Source organism: Grammomys surdaster, unplaced genomic scaffold (assembly GCF_004785775.1).
Source record: "Grammomys surdaster isolate TR1022 unplaced genomic scaffold, NIH_TR_1.0 252, whole genome shotgun sequence".
Classification (NCBI taxonomy): domain Eukaryota; kingdom Metazoa; phylum Chordata; class Mammalia; order Rodentia; family Muridae; genus Grammomys; species Grammomys surdaster.
This window is the reverse complement of record NW_021604693.1, coordinates 29230-47761: the sequence shown is the minus strand read 5'-3', so window position 1 is coordinate 47761 and position 18532 is coordinate 29230. Positions and strand designations below refer to the sequence as shown.

Genomic DNA, 18532 nt, shown 5'->3' with positions numbered 1-18532 from the left:
ATGCCACTATCACGTGTATTGCCATTATTTTTTGAGATGGGATCTCCTATAGCCCAGGATGGTCGTGAACTCACTGTGTAGCCAAGGGAGGACCTTGAAACCCTGATCCTCCTGTCTCCAGCTCCCAAATGTTGGGATTATTGTCGCTCACTATCATATCTAATTTAAGTGGAACTGGAGATTTAACCCAGGGTCTCATGAGGGCTAGACAAGCTGTACTCCCAGCCATGAACCCGACATTGCTTTAATGACAGTTGATGAGTCTCCCAGGCAATATGGAGCTGTCAATCAACCCACATAGCCAGCCAGCCAGCCACATAATAACAACCCTGAAAACTTAAGCAGAAGCCTGGGGACACTTTATTTTGAGTTACAGATGGGACACACTCCAGTGGCTCCTGGGCTTCACACAGTGGGACATGTCCTGGCAGGCTTACTTCCAGCGGCCTCCAACTCGGCCCTTCCCAGCTCCCTTTCGGCTGTGGGAGAAGAAGGTGGTGTCAGGAAGAGGTTCTGAGCCTCCAAGATAAGCTTAACACAGCAGTCTTTAAAATTCAGGAAGTCCACCAGATATCCACCCCTACCCAGAGGAAGTCGGGAGCAGAGGCCGGCAGTGCTATTTCTTTTTTGCAGTACTGGGTGCTGAGTCAGGGCCTCTTCCATGTTAAGTAAGTACTCTACCACTGAGCCACAAACCAGGCCTCTCACTGGGGAATTCTAGGCAGGCGCTTTACCTCTGAGCCACACCTCAAGTCCCTCACTGAGGTTTCTAGGTAGTGGTTCTACCACTGAGCCATGACCCCACCCCCACCCCTCACCCCCACCCCGCTGAGTGTAGCTTTTTCAGATAATGCCCAGAAAGGGCATTGGTGGTCACATGAGAGTTGACTCTCTTGGGTTAGCTCACTGAAAACTCATGCAAATTTACGTGCAAGGGGCTTGAGGGTAAAAACAGGGTTGGTCAGCCAGAGGTAGTAACTGACATACGACAGGGCTCAGGGAGGCTGGAAGAGTACAGAAAGGGTAAAAAGAGAAAGAGAGTGAGCAGGAAGCATCGAGAAGCCTGGGCATCAGTGATCTCAGCCCTGAAGAGGATGAAGCAGGAGGATCAGGAAATGTTTGAGGCCGGGCGGTGGCGGTGGTGGCGCACGCCTTTAATCCCAGCACTTGGGAGGCAGAGGCAGGCGGATTTCTGAGTTTGAGAGTTCAAGGCTAGCCTGGTCTACAGAGTGAGTTCCAGGACAGCCAGGGCTACACAGAAAACCCATGACTGAAAAATTCAAAAACAAAAAAAACAAAAAAAAAAGGAAATGTTTGAGGACAACCTGGGCTGTATAGGAAGAATATATATACATATATACATGTGTGTGTGTGTGTGTGTGTGTGTGTGTGTGCCAGGTATGATGGTTCTGTAATCCCTGTACTTGGAAGGTGGAGGCAGGCAAGTGTCAGGAGTTTAAGGGCAGCCTCAAATACAAATGGAGTTCTAGGTCATTCCAGCTTACAGGAGACTTGTCTTTTTTTTGTTGTTTGTTTTTGTTTTGTTTTGTTTTTCGAGACAGGGTTTCTCTGTGTAGCCCTGGCTGTCCTGGAACTCACTCTGTAGACCAGGCTTGCCTCGAACTCAGAAATCCGCCTGCCTCTGCCTCCTAAGTGCTGGGATTAAAGGCGTGCGTCACCACCGCCCGGCTTTGTTTGTTTGTTTGGTTGGTTGGTTGGTTTTTCTTTTTTCTTTTTCTTTTTTTTTTTTTGTTTTTTTGTTTTTGTTTTTGTTAGGAGACCTTGTCTTAATAAGAAGAGATAGAGAGGAGCAAAACTGACAGGAGAGGGAGGGACAGCTAGAGAGAGAGAAAAGAGAGAGGCCAATGAGATGGGTTAGCAGGTAAAGGTGCTTGCAGCCAAACATAAGATCTGAGCTTTATTTCCAGGACCACAAGAAAGAAAGAAGAAACCAAGTCTTCCGAGACATCCTCTGAGTGCACTCCATGTGTTGTTTGATGCACAACTGTCTGTAATTTAGCTCCAGTGGATCCAAACCTTCTGGTCTCCGTGGGCACCTACACCCATACATATACACACCCATACACACACATACACTCACACACATACAGTCACACACACATACAGTCACACACAGTCACACATTCATACACACACATACGCCCCACGTACACAGTCACACACATCCATACACATAGACATACACAAACACACATACACATGCACACACATGTGTTTATGCAAACATGATGTAAAAAAATGGTGTAAAATTACAGCAGAGGTGTTGATTCCCTAATTGGTTCTTGATTGTGTCAATTAAGGAGGCAGAAGCCAATTGCTGGGTAAATGAAAAAAGGTGGGACCTCCAGGTCCCAGGAGGAAGAGAAGGGACACAGGGAAAGGGAATTCTAAAGAGGTTTTGGAATGAGGAGGAAGCTGCAGACATGAAGGTCTTGGGGCACCTAGAATTTGTAGCTTCTGCTGTGAACAGAGGCCAAGGAGGATGGAGGGAGCTCATTGATAAGATTAGGGCAGGAAATCCTTCACCCAGCCACTGAGTTATCTAGCTAGTTCTAAAATAATAAAACTGGCTAGTGTTTTCCACCCGAGGGGCTAAGGTGGGCAGGAGGAGGAAGAGGGCAGCTGGGGCAGTTGTTGGCTGCTTGGCAAAGCTAGCCTTGAGGGGCTGGGGGAGTGATGGCAGCTTCCAGGAAAAACAGCCAGCTGGCCATCGGATGAGCCTGGCAGCGGCTGATCTTGGAGCCTAGCAGGGAGCCCGGGCAGAGCTCCCAAGAAGGCGGAACCGTGATTTTTTAAAATTACATGTAACAAAATAATATATACTCAGGAAGAAGAGAGATGGAGGGAGACTGAAACCTGAGCTGATAAGGACAAGCAAAAGATAAGGCCAACAATCCCAGCACTGCTGAGGCTAAATCCAGAGGATCAGTATTTCGAGGCCAGCCTCAGCTACCTAGTATGTCTGGACTATGTGAAACCTTGGCTTAAAAATAAATAATCAGACCAACAAAAAAGCCAGGAGTGGTAATTCATGACAACCATCCCAGCATTCCACTGACTTGAGGCAAAAAGATCTGCTTACACGTTCAAAGCCAGCCTGGGCTACACAGTGAGTTCTAGGCCAGCCTGGACTACGAAGTAAGACTTTGTCTTTAAATAAATAAAGTAAACTCACAAGAACATGTACAGATCGGATGTCTCGGGAAGCAAAGACAGGAGATAGCAAAAGGGCAGTGGTGTGCAGAAGTAGAGGGAGGGGGGAAGTAGAGGGGTTAAGGGAGAGAAGGAGGGAACAGAAGGGGCCGTAAGTGGAGGGTGGGAGTGGCACTTACAATTTCTGGGCATGGCTGATGCGGTTGTACAGCACGTTGATCTGTGGAGCAGGAAACCAAGCTAGGTAGATGATCAGCCAGGGCCCCGCCTGACACACCTCTCACCCAGCCTGGGCCCCAGCAGAGGCAGGGAGGTCTCACCTCATATTTCTGTTGCTTCAATTTCTCCATCAGGTCAAATTTCTCTGATTCCAGCTGGTGGATCCATTCTGACAGCTCCTGGGCCTTCTCCCTGACAAGCAGAGAAGGACCGGAAGTAGAGAAGGACCGGATGCAGCGAGACCCAGGCTGCGTTCTGGGTCCAGAGAGATTGAGACACCTACCCCAAGGCACGCAACAAGCCTCTTTGGGTTTGGTATAGCTGCTACATTCTTGCTAAGATTGTCCGCTGAAGGCTTTCAAATGTGTGGCCACTTTCTCAAACGGAAGTTCCCAAACGAAAGTCTCCCAATGGAGTGAAAAAAGAAATGGCTGCGAGCCCCAGAATGAAAGCTGTTTGATTTTTATTTATTACTTACATTGTGTGTGTGTGTGTGTGTGTGTGTGTGTGTGTGTGTCCTCCAACTCAATATACAGCAGAAGATGACCCTGAACTTATGCTCCTCCCAGCTCCTCTCTGAATGCTGTAATTCCACCTAACTGCGGGAGGGGCCCTGTGGATGCCAGACACTACAGGTCATGTCAGCACAGGGTAGCTTGCATCTGAGCGACATTTTGAACACAGAAAGCAACAGTGGCCTAGAAAACGAGTGCAATTGCCTGAAGTAACACAGCACCAAGACTCAGACCCGGAGCATCACCCGTGAAAGCCTTGTGAGAGCCGTCGGGACCTACCGGAGCTGGTCCTCCCCCATGTAGTCGATGTTCAAGGGCTTTTTCCTCTCAGACAGGATCCTGAGTTTCATCTCCCGACCAGTCTGTCGCTTCCCACGCTTCTGTTCTGCCTGGAGGGGGAGGAATCCCAAGGCAGAGATGGAATCTGGAGACTAAATCCACTCACTGTCCTTCAAAGCCAGTGCCTCCAACAGACGCAAGGAGTCTAACCTCAGACCTCCTCCTTTAGACCCACTGGTACAGCCTGCTCCCTTCCCCTTCAGACCCAGGGGTCCAGCCTCAGCCCTTTTCCCTCGGATCTAGGACTCCACACTACTGCCCTCCTCCCTCAATCCAGAGGTCTAGCCTCAGCCTCCTCTCTCAGAGCCAGGGGTCCAGCCTCTAGCTCTCTTCCTTTAGTCTCAGAGCCCCAGGCTCCAGCCCTCCCTCCTCAGACCCAGAAATTCAAACTCTATGCCTCCTCTCTCAAGCTTAGGAGTGCAGGTCTCAGTCTTCTCTCACACCCAGGCACCTCCAGAAGGACATTGTGGACAGAAGAGGAACAGAGACAATCAGCAGGGTGTCTCCCTCACCTACTTTGCCACATGCTATCTACAGTGACAGCTGCCCCTGAATGAGGTCCAGGCTTAGTCCTCCTCCTCAGGACCAGCACTCTGAAGCTTCCCTTCCCTCCTTCTTGTAAGTGCAGATTTCCACAGGCTAGACTCACCTTGACCAGGTAGCCCCCAAAATGAGCCCCCATATTGGACAGAACCTTCTTCTTTTTGGCATCATCCTCTGCTCTCTTCTTTGCCTCCTCCTCCTCCTTCCGCATCTTCTCCTCCTGTGAGAACAAAGAGGTTCGCTCCATGTGGCCCCACAGACCTGAGGGAGGAAGGTCCTAGCCTGGGTTCACTCCATGTGGCCCCACAGACCCGAGGGAGGACGTCCTAGCCTGAGTAGCTGATGGTACTGCTCCACGATTAGGAAGTTGAAGCCATGGAGGCATTCACTCCTTAATTTGGTATATAGTTCAGGCTAGCCTCAAATTCACAGAAATCCTCCTGCCTCAGCTTCTCCAGTGCTGGGATCATAGGTCTGAGCCCATCACACCCAACAAAGCTCAGTCTTTGTGCTATGGCCTGAGTCTCTTAATCCAGCCATGCCTGAAGTTAGATCAGCAGTAGACTTTTTATTTATATGGACTGTTCACCCTTCTAATAGGAAAATCCTTATGCTATACGTTACGGGCACTTTCTGAGAACCGCGGAGCGTATCAAACATGGGAAAGGACAGACACCTACCGCCAGCTTGGCCTGGCGTTCTCGCTCCTTCTCTGTTCTGAAGCGCTGCTGCTCGGCTCTCTCCGCGCGACGCCTCTCCTAGGGGTATTAGGGGGAAGATTGGGGCAGAGGAGGGAGATTCTTGGAGGCTATCCCCTCCCACAAGTTATCCCTCCACTAGTAGGCAGAAAACGAAATAAGTATAGTTTATTTTGTTTCATTTTCTTTTTTGAGACAGTCTCATATAGCCCAGGCTGGCCTCGAACTCATGGCAATCTTCCTGCCTCGGCCTCTAAAGTGCACGCCTAGCAGAAATACATACTGGAGTGCAGCCACCCAATGTCCCCACTGTTTCTCCCAGAGACCCCAAAGCACTATATGGAGGGAGGGAAGGGGAGATGTACTGGAGGACCCGGCCTTCCCAGCTCACAATGCGGTCTTTTAGCGCAATGAGCTCCTCCTCCTCCTTTTTCCGCTGCTCAAAGTGCACGTCGATTAGCGTCTGCAGCTCCAGTAAGTCTTTCTCCATGCGCTTCCGGTGGATGTCCTGAAGAGGGAGCCCGTGAGGCCACTGGACAGGGCCCTAGAGCCTACCCCATCCCAGCCCCAGGTGATGACTGACAGCCAGCTGGGATGGCTTCCAGCAGATGTCAGCAAAGCATTCCTTGCTAACAACATGACACTGGGGGTAAATCCAGGCTTTTCAAGAAGGAAGCAAAGATGAGCATTTGTCAGAAAGGGCTCAAGGCGCCAAAGATCCTGCAGCTGCGTCTGGGGTAGGACATCTGTCACTTACATCAAAGTCCACACGTTCGCCTTCTGGAATCTTCGGGGGAATCAAAGGAGGCACCACAGGACGGCTGTGTCGATAGAAATGGAGAGAGATCATCAACAGGCTGGCCTCCCTCACCTGCCTCACCACACGCTCTTCAGAATGATAGCCACCCCCCTGAGTCTGTGTGGAGACCACAGTCAGAGAAATACAGTTTGAATACTTTGGGTTTCATAAAACATGCAAGACTGTTCGATGTGCCTGTTTTGACATACTTGTAAAAAAAAAAAAAACTGGCAGGGTCTGGTGGCACAAATCTGTCATCCTAGCTACTTGGAAGTCTGAGGCAAGTTCAAGGCCTGCATGGTCTAGAGAGAATCTAAGGCCATCCCTGGAGACTTATGAGACACTGCCTCAAAATAAAAAGTAACAACAGGACTGGGATGAGATTCAGCAGCAGAAGACCTGCCAAGAATCCCCCAGTGAGGGGCTGGAGGCGTGCCTCAGTGGTAGTACACTTGACTAGAATCCCCCAGTGAGGGGCTGGGAGTGTGACTCAGGGCTACAGCCCTGCCTAAAATCCCTTAGTGAGGGGCTTGGGCGTGGCTCAGTGGTAAAGTACTGGCCTAGACTTCCTCAATCAGGGGCTGGATGTATGACTCAGGATGGAATACTTGTATCAAACATAGAAGCCCATGTATTGAATCCTCTGCATAAAAAGCAGGCAGGGAGAGTTCAGCAAACTAAGGCCCACGTGTCAATCCTGATGATCTGAGTTCCATTCCCTGAAAGCCACAAGGTAGAAAGAAAGAACGGACCCCTGTCAATCATCCTCTGAACCCCACGCTTGCACCATGCACACACCTCTACGATCACGCACTCACACGCAGAATAAATAATATCTCAAAGCTTAAAAGTGCTGCCTTTTCTTTGGCACATGCTCTGAGATACTTCACTTTCTTTTTAACCGTTTTCTTTTATGTGTACATTTGAGGCTCTGCCTGCTGCCTGGGTAACATGTATGGCCAAGTGCCCTCAGAGACTAGAAGAGGGCACTGGGATCCTCTGGAACTGGAGTTACAGATGTTTGTGAGCCGCCACGTGGATACTGGGAACTGAACCCAAGTCCTCTGGAAGAGCAGCAGTCAGTGCTTTTAACCAGTGAGCCACCTCTCCAGGCCTGGAAACTTTATTTCAAGGGTAAGGATGGAGCCCGGGGCTCATGCGTGCTAAAGGCCATGAACTTTAAAGTTGGGTGTTCTCTAAGTAGCTTACAGTTACCCACTTGCTTTAACGCTGTGCTACTTACTGTTTAACAGCAACAGCGTGCAGCTGTAACAAGAAAAATGTCTGCATGCTCAGGACACCTACAGTTTCTTTTAATAGCTATGATGTAAGATCAGCAAAACCCACAGACGCTGAACTTGGAATTACCGAGACTACTGTTCTGAGAACGCAACAATATCGTGCCCAGCGAACACTCTTTCCCAAGACCCAAGTTAACAGCAACTTCCTGAATAATTCACGTGTTAGCGCTTCCATGCCTCGGCAGGGCTCATCCACTTGGTGTCTCTACGGTCCATTTGTTGTCAATCCCAGAAGTCCGTGGACATGGACTCACCTCCTGCATCCCTTCCCCAGTAGCTCTCAAACCTGGAACTTGTTTAACTGCGTTCCTTCTTCCAAGGGGCTCTAACCCTGGCCCTAACATCACCCCCAGGCCTCCTCTTAGCTCAGCTTCCACAGCCTACATTGGCCTCCCTGTCTTAGCCACACTCATGACGACCTAGTTCTGCATCCAGAGTGACTTTTATATATAACCACTAACTTTGCGTGTAAGAAATGGCTTTCGTTGCCTACAATGTACCCAATGCCTCCTTCAACTAGCAAGGTTTCTATTGAGAGGATCCAGGTTATACCTCCCTCAAGAAGCCTTCCTTGATTAGCCTTGGGCTGGCACAGAGCCCCCTTGCACGGTGTTCTAGAACCTAGGCTCTTACTTTTATATCTGACCTGTTTCACAATGTAGGAAGGTCCTGAACTTCTTGCTTTAAGAATTAAGGTTGGCTGTTTCAAGCCCTCTTTTCTCTGCCTTTTGGGTGTCCTGTCTCTCTTGGTGGAGGAGCATGAGAGGATAGGTTTGTAACCACACCCACCCTGTAGCACCTCACCTGGGTTTGGGGCGCTCTTCTTCTGGTGGCAATGGGAGAATACAAAAAGATAATTAGCAAGAGTTGCATAGAGAAAGGCTTAGCACCCCTAAGAGGAAACCCAGGTGCCCTGAGAGCCCAGGGCTGGGGGAAAGACATTAGGAGAGGGAAGAGAAGTTGAGGTGGAGAAAAGGGGGAAAGGGGACCACTCGCATCAGATATACATTCTCCACTGGTGTGGGGACAGCCCTTCCCAGACCTCTGAAAGCCCAAGGGACCAAACTCCTGGACTATCCACAGTCATATTTACCCCTGCATCCTGCCTCACCCATCCTACCCAGCAATAAAGGGACCCTATTGCTTCTCTTCATTCAGGGACCCCAGACCTCTGTCCCCAGCCCCCTGCTCCCTTAGGACACAAACCCCCACCACACTTCTTACTGGTACCCTAAAGTTCAAGTTACTCAGCTCATGCCTGTGATCTTATTATTTGGGAGGCTGAGGCAGGAGAATTTCTATGAGTTTAAGGACAACCTAGGATATATATTGAATTTCAGGCCAGTTTAAACTACAGGTGGAGACCATCTCAAAAACAGAAAACTAAATAAATAACCAAACTGAGCATGGTGGTAAACACCTGTAGTCCCAGCACTCAAGAGGCTGAGGCAGGAAGGTTACAGGTTTTGAGATCAGCCTGGGCTACGTGAGACCCTGTCTCAAAAACAAACAAAACATAAAATTAAAAGTTCAAGCCCCAACCTTCGAATGTATATAGCGGAGAAATACAACATACAGGGTCAGGGGCCAAAAGGAGAGGAGATGGGTCACCTCTCCGCCAACACTCAGCTTTTCTAGTAAGCATTCTTTCCAAGATTGGAACAAAGGCTTGCACAGGGCTCCCTTTAAGGAAGGGAAAGGGGTTAAAAACACGCAAGGCAATTTCCCTTCACGACCACCAGAGGGCGCAGGGCCCTAGGTGCTTAAAGGATTAGCCTGGGCCCGACCGGTTATCCAGGAGCTTATCGGTGATGGTGGATTGCGGACCTGATGATGTCGGGGTTCCCAGACACCCCGAATCAATCCCAGGAAGCGAAGAAGCTATGGTTACCTCGCTCTGCCACCGGCTCTGGCTCCTCGGGGGCTGGGAGGGGCAGGAGGAGAAGCGAGGATTGGGAGGGAGGTGCAGGGAGGAGCAGCCACACAGGAGCGCGGAGGGGTGGGAAGAGAAGCAAGATGCTGTTAAAGACTGGACCCAGGATCCTCCAGCCCAACACATCATTCCTTCCCCTACCCCCACCCCCAAGCCTTAGGAAGAGACCTGTGGGATTCAAGCCTCACCTTCCTCCTCCTCCACCGCTTCCTCATCTGGAAGGAGTGGGGACGCACAAAGAAAATGTTAAGAACTCTGGAGCATCGAATGAATGTGTACCAGAGACTCAAAGACTAGCCTCAGACCTCGCCCCTCAGACCCAGGAGATTAGGCCTCAGTCCTCCTCCCTCAGACTTGGAGTCCAGGCTCCATTCCTCCTCCCTCAGACCTGGAGTCCAGGCTCCATTCTTCCTCCTTCAAACCTGAGAGTCCAGGCCTCAGCCCTCCTCCCTCAGACCTGGAGTCCAGGCTCCATTCTTCCTCCCTCAGACCTGAGAGTCCAGGCCTCAGACCTCCTCCCTTAGACCTGAGAGTCCAGGCCTCAGCCCTCCTCCCTTAGACCTAGGGTCCAAGCCCTAGTCCTGGGTAGAAGACTGGGTTAACAAGATGACCCTCTGCCCCAGCAGCAAATGTAACAGGGGAGCATTTCTAGTTGCTACCAGGGGTTTTCTGAGAGCAGTTTCAGAACACCTCACCCCTACCCCTACACAAGTGGGGCTCGACTGCTCCATGAGCCAGCTTCCTCCTGCTTCCTCCAAGACAGGACACCAGAGGGCCTACTCTACCCCTTAGGCTGGCCCACTGCCCACTCACCTTCTGCCTGTTCCCTAGAGACATGAACAAGGAGAGAGGAGGGAAGAGAGGACAGTTAGACATCTTGGGATAGGGTGCTCTCTCCACACGGCAAGCCCCCACCCCCCAGACGGCATTGCTTACTCCTCATAGTCTTGTTCTTCGGTGTCTGACATCCTGGAGTGACCTGCAGACCAGAGAGAGGAGGCTGAGTGAGATAGGTCCTCAAGGAAGAGGGCTGGTGCCTGGACTCCTGAGTCTGAGGGAGGGGTGATGGGGTTTGGACCCCTGGGTCAGGGAAGGCTGGCCCCCAGCCCAGCCAAGCCCAGTCCATGGAGGTCAGGCCCTAGTCCCACACGGAGCAGCCTACCCTGCCTCTTTCACCACAGCTGTCTTCTTTTGTCCTGTGACAGGTCCATGAAAACCTGATCCCAGGAGGGATTAGGAGGTACTGGAAAAGGGACAAGATTTGAAGACAATAGCTGCCCCACCCCTAGTGCTATTTTGGGGGAATGTCACAGACAGAGAAACAGAGGACATTTCCCAATAAGGAATTGGAGAAGTGGGGCTCCCCCACCCCACTCCCATTGCCCCCCTCCTCCACAGCCCCTTTGTTTGCCTAGGATTCCTCCACTTTCACCTACATTCTGCAAAGGGATGGGTGTCTCAAGAGCAGCTTCGTCCTGGGCCCCTAAAACCACTAGCTCCCCCCTCCAAACTCTGCTTCTCTAGGCCTGAAGGTCCCCAGGTTGAGATCTTCAGAGCTCAGTACCCACAGATCTGAGACCCAAATCTTATGCCCCTGTTACGTGACATCAAGAAATCTTAGCGTCTCTAGACTGGGTGCCCAATTCATACTCGTACGTGTCTGGGAGTATGTGTCCATGCACTTATATTCTGAGACCCGCAGAATTGGGGGGGGGGAGCTGGAGGGTGGTGTTGAGACAGGGTCTCATATAACCTAAGCTAGCCTTAAATTCACTATGTAGCTGAGGATAACCTTGAATTCCCGATTCTTCTGTCTCCCAGAACATCAGATACAGCCTGTACCTGTCTGGCCCCAGGTATACGGTCCTCAAATAAAACTTGACAACCAAACTCAGAGGTCTCTTTCAGGACACCCTGAATAACAGTGCCACTGTTCCTAATAGTTGGTTGCTTCTTTTTTGGTATTGCAAGAGGGGACCTTGCTGTTTTTCAGGCTGGCCCTGAACTCAAACTCCTCTGCCTCAACCTCTTAAGCATCGGAACTCCTGGCCTGTACCACTGAGATCTCAGGCTCTAAGCCCTCCCCAGTTCCTCATACCTCATACATCCCAATGCCTAACTCATGGGGGGCATCTTCTGCAGTTTCCCCAGCCTCTGAAACCCACACCGTTTTGTTTGGGTCTGCTTTGTTTTGGGACAGTATTACCATGTAGCCCTGACTAGCAAGAGCTCTCTTTGTAAACCCGGCTAGACTTAAACTCATAGAGATCCACATCTTCAGCATGCTTCCTCCACGATGTTAAGAAGAGCACCCCCAAAATTACATAACTCACAGATTCTACCCCTCCACCCTTTCCACCCCACGTCTTCCCCAAAAGTTCAGGCTTAGCTGGGTTGCTGCTGCCTATAATCTCAACTCCCAGGAGGCAAAAGGATTGCAAACTCAAGGCCAGCCTGTGCTACAGAATCTGTCTCAAAGGAGGAGGAGGAGGAAGAGGAGATTCTACCCTCACTGTTATACCTAGTCCCCATTCCCCAAAGACATCAGTGCAAAGAGCTCAGAGCCCCGTTACCTAATGCTGGGTCCACAGATGCTGTAGAGGGAGTCTGAGGCTTCTGAGGACAGTGACATAGCCTCTGGGTTTATAGCTAGATGCTGAGCCCCGCCCCAGGATTCCGATGTTCTGACCATCCCCCATGCTTAGAGCCCTGCTCTGCCCCCGCCTCTGGCTCCATCCAGTTTTGGGGTCCAACACCTGTCATCTGCTTCATGATCCCGCTGGATTTCCATTAGCAAACACCCTAGGGTCCAGGCTACGTCAGGGTACCCCTCAAGCTCTCTTAGAGTACCCAGTGCTTTGGAGTCCCCAAGACTGGAAACAGTACAGGAAAAGGGGGCTTAATGACAAAGCGTGAGATGTCTTAAGTGAGGCTTCCTTCTACCTCTGTGTGGCTTTTCTCAAACTTCTCTTATGGCCTCTGTCTCTGGCTTCCATCTGTATATTCTGTGTCTTTTCCAATCTGCCCCTATTCCTCTATATCTCCCTTCTCTGTCTCTGTCCAACTGTCTCCCCCCTCCCCACCCCCACTCCTTTGTCCACCACCAAAATTCCACCATGGTGACAACAGGCAGCTAAAGCTGGGAAGCAGGTGTGGGGAGGAGGGAGGGGATGGGGTGTCAAGCTAGAGAGCCCTCACCATGCCAGCCCCTCCTCTTTCCAACCAACCGGATCTTTTTTAGTATCCTCCCACCACTAACCCCCACTCCAGTCATGCGGTGACCTTGAACTCTAGGGAAGCCAGTGCCTGCAAAGCAAGCTTCCTTCCCCCTGTTCGTTTGTGTTTCTGTGCATTTCTGTGGGTGTGCCAGCTCTCTCTTCCCCTCTGGGGTTTGGACTCTTTTTGATATCTCTCTCTCTCTCTCTCTCTCTCTCTCTCTCTCTCTCTCTCTCTCCTCTCTCTTCCCTCTCTCTCTCTTTCACTGTCTGTCTGTCTATTGTCTGGACTACTGTGAAATTCTACATAATTTTTGTTTTCTTTTGTTGGTGGTGGGGTAAATGATTTGAAATGAAAGATGCCCCACATAGCAGGTGCCCTGTAGCCCATGCTAGCCCAGAACTCATTATGTAACTAAGGATGACCTTGAACTCCAAATCCTCCAGCCTCCACCTTCCAGTGTTGAGATTGACACAGTTTCTCCAAGATTCTGTCCTTGTGTGCTTCTGGGGGTGTGTCTGTATGTTCATTTAAGCTGTTTCAGTATCATGTGAGCTCTGCCTCTTTGTCTGGGCCGTATGTCTGTCTTTCTCAATCCTTCTGCCTCTCTCTCTGCTCGTTCTCTTTCTCATTTTCTATTTCTGTAGGGGGATTTGTAGTTATGGGTTGGGTGGTTGCTTGGTTAGTTGGTTGGTTTTGGTTTGAGTTTGGTTTTGGGTTTTTTTTGAGACAGGATCTCACTATGGCTGGCCAGGAACCCAGTATGGAGACCAGCCTAGCCTTGAACTCACAGAGATCCAGCTGTCTCTGCCTCCCGGGTGCTGGGATCAAAAGTGTGTGCCACCACGCCTGACTTACTTTTCTATTTCTGTCCCTTACAGGATCTCCATCATCTGTCTGCCTCACTGTGAATATAACCGTGTTTCTATTTTTCTTTTCTTGGAACTCTAAAAAAATTTATTTTTAATAAAAAAATTGTAATATGTATGGTAGATAGAGTTTCCTTGTCTGAGCAGAAGCCAGAGGAGGACATAGGATCTCTTGGCACCAGAGTTACAGATATTTTTGAGCTGCTATGTGGGTGTTGGGGATCAAACCTGGATCCTCTAGGAAAAACAGCCAGTTCTCTTAACCCCAAAGCCACCGCTGGGGCCACTTGCACATCTCTCCTTGGGTTTGGCATGTTCTATGCCCTCTGTAGAGGAGACTAGCCCATGTGAGAAACCATGTTAGAGACTTGCCTGTGACCACACCCCATATGGCTCTGGGGAACACCAACCCTCATTTACCCTTCTCAAGTGCCCCAGGGTAGCAGACACACAGTCACTTCCAGTTTGGAGAGGTTTATTCCTCAGGTACACCCTTCAGAGCACAGGATGGGAGCCATGAGCTCAGCCCTCAAACTTTTTCTTACGGCCTTCCATCCCACTTAGTGCGTCGATATTCTTGCGCCAATCTCCCACCTCCCGGTTTTCCTGGAGGTGGAAGGTCAGAGGTTAAGGACTCTTTCTAGTCTCTAACCCCTGAATATCCTCTATCTGCCCTCTAGCTTGCTAGACCATTCTGTGCTGGAAGCCTTTCTAAGAATCTGGTTCTTGAGTGCTTCCTGTCCCCTCAAACAACCTGTCACACTTCCTGTAATCACTTCCCATCTCCCCATGTACCTCCACTCACCCCCATGCACTTCCTGTCTCCTCCAAGCACTTCCTGTCTCCCTCAAGCACCTCCAGTGTCTTTGTACTTCCTACCCCTCACTACTTCCTCTCACCCAATGCACTGTCTTCCGACTTCTTGAGTTCCCTTTATCAGAAGCTTCTCACTAGAACCCCAAGTGCGTCTGCTCTCTGCCTGGACCGTATGCCCACTCAGACCTTCCTTCTCACCCTATCCCACACTCACCTTCTCAATGTCCTCCTTCTTCACCTGCTTCAGGTGGGCCCTCAGGTCCAAGGATTCCTTGGCTCGGGTCCCCAGCAGCGCCTGCATCATGGCGTCTGCAGAGATCCTCACTCTTCGGAGGGTGGGCCTCTTAAACTTGCCACGCAGGTCATAGATCTTCTGGGTCAGATCTGCAATCTGGGGAGGACCGTATGGGAGGCCCCATCTTCCTTTTGCTTCCTTCCTGAACGTCTCTTCTAACCAAGCTTATCTCTATCTTGCTCTCAGTAGCTACGCTTCCTCCTCTCTTCCAGCTCTGGCTCCAGATTAAAGCCTCTAATCTGCAACTCTGTGTTCTTCATGATCCTCCCAGCCCATCAATCAAAGCTTCTGACACAACTGAACCTGATGATATGCGTGTCATTACTCCCTGTCCCAGAGCTCAACTCAGTGCTCAACTTCCACAGACCTGTTTGTGCCACCCAGGCTTTGCCTTGCACGTGTTGTCTCTCTAAGCAGACAGCTTCCTTTGCCACGGTGTACCTATGCCGCTGCCTGCTTTCTGCTTAGAGTTATGTCAAGCACAAACATCCATAGCCCTCAGCCTGAAGCTACAGCCTGGAGATCTCAGTCTACTGTGAAGGCGCCCAGGCTTCCCCAGGCTTCCCACCTCAGTGATGTTCTTGGTGACTTTTGCTTCCACATCGTATCTCTCTTCATCCACTTTGTCCACACGAGCGTGAAGCTGCCGACATAAGTCCTGATGAAGGAAGCATGGGTGTTGAGAGGGAGGCTGGAGACGGGGTTCCTTCATCTGAGAGAGCAGACCTCTGGGTCTGAGGAAGGAGACCTCAGCTCTGGACCCCTGAGTTTCAGAGAGGATTGCTGGCCTCTGGACTCCTGAGTCTGAGGAAGGAGGGGATGAAAGGAAACTGACGCTGGAATCTGCACTCCAGGGAACTTAAAGAAGTTTGGCCAGGAGTCAAGAATTCTGAGACTGCGATAAAGGCTGGAGAAATACACTGGGTTTTGAAGTTGTAGGACTGAATGTTTGGGAGAAGGATTGCAGGTCCCTAGCAGAACTGCAGATGGCGCTTGTGCTCCTAATACCCAAGGGATGCCAGGCCAGAGATGAGGGACCGCGGGTCCCAGGCTCATCAAACTGGTACCTGAAGCTCTTCAAAGCCCAGCCCATCCAACTCCAAAGGCTGGCAACGAGTGCTCAGAACACGCCCCTTCTCTCCGCGTCGCTCTTCTGCCTCACGCTCCAACTCCTGCTTTGCAATCTGCAGCATCAGAGTCTGCGAAATGATGGGAGAAGACAACAGAGTCCCCGAAAGTATTTTAAAAAAAAAAAATCCCTCCATCTTCCAGAGAGACAGAATATCCGAACATCCAAGTTTGTGTCTTTTATTCAAAAACTGCGCACTGTGTGTGTGTGTGTGTGTGTGTGTGTGTGTAGGACTGACACTCTCCGAAACGCTCCCCCCAATGCTCCGCCCACCTAGGCCCGCCCCTCCGAGCTCATAGTCACCTTCAACTGAAGTTTTCTGGAGGCGGAGATCTTAGATTTTTTCTGCCAGGGTGATATGGAGAAAGTTCAGTATGAGGTCCCAAAGTGGACACTGGGCGGGGCTGCAAGTCACCACCACCGACCCAAGTCCATACCCATTCGGGTCACTCATTCTTCAACCAGAACGGCGAGTCCACTGGAAGCCACGTCCCTCTGCCTCCTCCATCCATCTTTGTCTCTGGCTAGAGCTACACAGTGCCTACTACCCACTGCTAACCATCATGCTCACGCCTAAGCCTTGCTGTAGGCAGAGGAGTTCCTCCCACCAACCCTAGATTGCACCTTTCTGAAACTCTGCCCCACCCATCGGGCTCTGCCCATCACCAAAGCGCTACCACCCCTTTCCAAGTCCTTGGTGCCACCCCTCCCTGGGTCCTAGGGGATTCTGAACCCAAAAGCCCCGTCCTCTAGGACCCCTGCCCACCTTGGCGTGTGGTTCGGTGGCATAGGCTCGGTAGTTAGCAGAGGAGCGGCGTCGGACAGGAGCAGGCGCGGGCTGAATTGAAGCAGGCTACATCACTACCCAAATCTACCCGTCCAGTTCTTCCTGGATCCCTCACCTCTAGCGGCAGGTTCAACTGCCCACCGGTCCCCAGCCCTCTCTCCCTACGGCACCCACTCTGGGCCAAGGGTTCCCTACCCCACTTCTTAGCTCACAGCGCTCACCGCATCGCTGCTCCTGAAGGGAGAGAAACCATGAAGAGGAAATCATTGACGGTGGTCCCCCGACCAAAAGGCTGAGGCTACCTCCTCCACTCCCTCGAACCCCAAGAATCTGATTCCCAAATTCTTACCTCATTTCTACAGAAATCCAACCACCCTTGGCTCCTACCATCTCAGGACAAGTATCCAACCTAGTTGCACCCTCACGTGGCCCCCGAAGACTGATTGCGCCTCTCTCCCTGTTTCTTGGGGTCTCTAGTCCAAAGTTACCAAGATTCACATACTCGTCCGCCATGCTGATCTCCAGAGGCAGAGAACGGGATCGGAGATTCCGGAAGGGTCCTGGAAGGGTGTCCCCGGTGACCTTGGAGGTCTCTAGAGGTTGGGTTCCCTCTGGGCTGTTCAAGCCTCACTGAGGACACTGAGATAAGGGGCGAGGACAAAGACTAAATATACTGCTGGCTCCTCCCCTGCCCAGGATGAGAGATAACAGGCTGTGAGGGGAGCCGTGTGCAAAGCTCCAGTTGGATCAACCAAGGTGCCCGGGATCTACCCCCCTCCTCATTCTGACTCTGGCGCCCCAGTTCCCTTTTCCCTCAGACTCTGGAAAACCCGGGAGCAAGGGTCCCTCTTCTCTCAAATCCAAGAGTCCAGACTTCAGCTTCCGGTGTTCATACCCAGAAAGCCAGGCCGGCCTTCTCTCCTTACACCTAGGCCCCTCAACAAACTGTAGTCTTTCTGAGACCTAGACTGTCCTTTCTCTCCTCCATATTTCTGTCAGTTTCAGTGCCCCTAGCATGTTTAGTTTGAAGGTTCATGTGTAAGTTCCTCAGCCTGCACCGCTGCGAAATTCAGCCACGTCTACTTGGAAACCTACAACCGGGGCCCATCCCCCCTGCTCCTACCCCCTTCTTGGCACTGGAGACCGACTGAGGACAGGACACACAGAGGTGACCCTGCGCTCTTTATTTGAACCACTTTCAAGGGAGGATATGTCCTTGTCCCTCCCAAGAGTAGCAAGAAGGGACCGAGACAAAAGAGAGGATCTGGAGCCCAGGGTTGTACCTCCAGCCTGTGATTCAGGATAAGTCTCAGATAACAGTCTTGGACCCCCGCAAGATTAGAGCTAAGAGTTCCAGGAAAGGAATTTGAAATTCTAGTTATATCACTGGGGTTGACAAGGAGCGCAGAGCAAAGCAGCATTCCAGAGGTGGGCTGAGCTAGTCAATCCCAGGGCCTGCTTCAGCTGTTAAAGATGGGATACTTGGTCCCTGGGGTTCATGTTACATGTTTTGGAGGTGCATCCACCAAGGACATTGCCAGAGCTTCCTGGAGTGGGCTTATCACTTCCAGAGGAGGGGCCGGGTCTGCTTCGGAAGGGATGATTGCTTCTAGAGGCAGGACTAGCTCAGCCTGCAGTGGGTTCATCGCCTCTAGAGGTGGGATCTGGTCAACTTTGGGTGGGCTCACCACCTCTAGAGATGCGGCCTAGTAAGCCTGAGGTGGGTTCATCACTTCTAGAGGAGGGGGCAGATCAGCCTGGATTGGGCTCATCGATTCTAGAGATGAGGTCTGGTCAGCCTGGGATTGGCTCGTCGCTTCTAGAGGTGGGACCTGGTCAGCCTGGGATGGGTTCATTGCCTCTAGAGGCAGGGTCTGGTCAGCCTGTGGTGGGCTTGTC

General features: G+C 51.1%; 3 protein-coding genes across 5 annotated transcripts in view; all 3 read right to left on the bottom strand.

The window, feature by feature from the left end:
- Positions 1 to 337: 337 nt before the first annotated feature.
- On the bottom strand, positions 338 to 12133 carry Tnnt1 (troponin T1, slow skeletal type). Of its 3 annotated transcripts, none has more exons than XM_028775050.1 (14): positions 12095 to 12133; positions 10458 to 10500; positions 10335 to 10348; positions 9710 to 9736; positions 9480 to 9512; positions 8393 to 8414; positions 6246 to 6309; positions 5880 to 5996; positions 5471 to 5548; positions 4897 to 5010; positions 4188 to 4297; positions 3495 to 3585; positions 3354 to 3394; positions 338 to 479 (listed from the first exon to the last, which is right to left on the bottom strand). In XM_028775050.1, exons 2-14 carry the CDS (start codon positions 10487 to 10489, stop codon positions 434 to 436), a joined length of 789 nt encoding a protein of 262 aa, XP_028630883.1. In that variant the 5' UTR covers positions 10490 to 10500; positions 12095 to 12133; the 3' UTR covers positions 338 to 433. The 3 variants fall into 3 exon arrangements, with proteins under 3 accessions (XP_028630883.1, XP_028630885.1, XP_028630884.1); XM_028775052.1 differs by having other exon boundaries at positions 8393 to 8411; XM_028775051.1 differs by lacking the exon at positions 12095 to 12133 and adding an exon at positions 10684 to 10766.
- A 1931-nt stretch (positions 12134 to 14064) lies between these two features.
- Tnni3 (troponin I3, cardiac type) lies at positions 14065 to 17238 on the bottom strand. Its single transcript, XM_028775054.1, has 8 exons — positions 17136 to 17238; positions 16855 to 16867; positions 16613 to 16684; positions 16150 to 16191; positions 15785 to 15916; positions 15286 to 15375; positions 14637 to 14813; positions 14065 to 14212 (listed from the first exon to the last, which is right to left on the bottom strand). The coding sequence occupies exons 1-8, from the start codon at positions 17144 to 17146 to the stop codon at positions 14129 to 14131; spliced, it is 621 nt and encodes a 206-aa protein (XP_028630887.1). The 5' UTR covers positions 17147 to 17238; the 3' UTR covers positions 14065 to 14128.
- Positions 17239 to 18071: 833 nt separating this feature from the next.
- The window catches only part of Dnaaf3 (dynein axonemal assembly factor 3), a 7267-nt gene continuing 6806 nt past the window's right edge, over positions 18072 to 18532 (bottom strand). Inside the window, exon 12 of the mRNA XM_028775112.1 lies at positions 18072 to 18324. Within this exon, the coding sequence (XP_028630945.1) occupies positions 18130 to 18324 (195 nt within the window). The 3' untranslated portion in view covers positions 18072 to 18129. The remainder of the gene's footprint in view (positions 18325 to 18532) is intronic.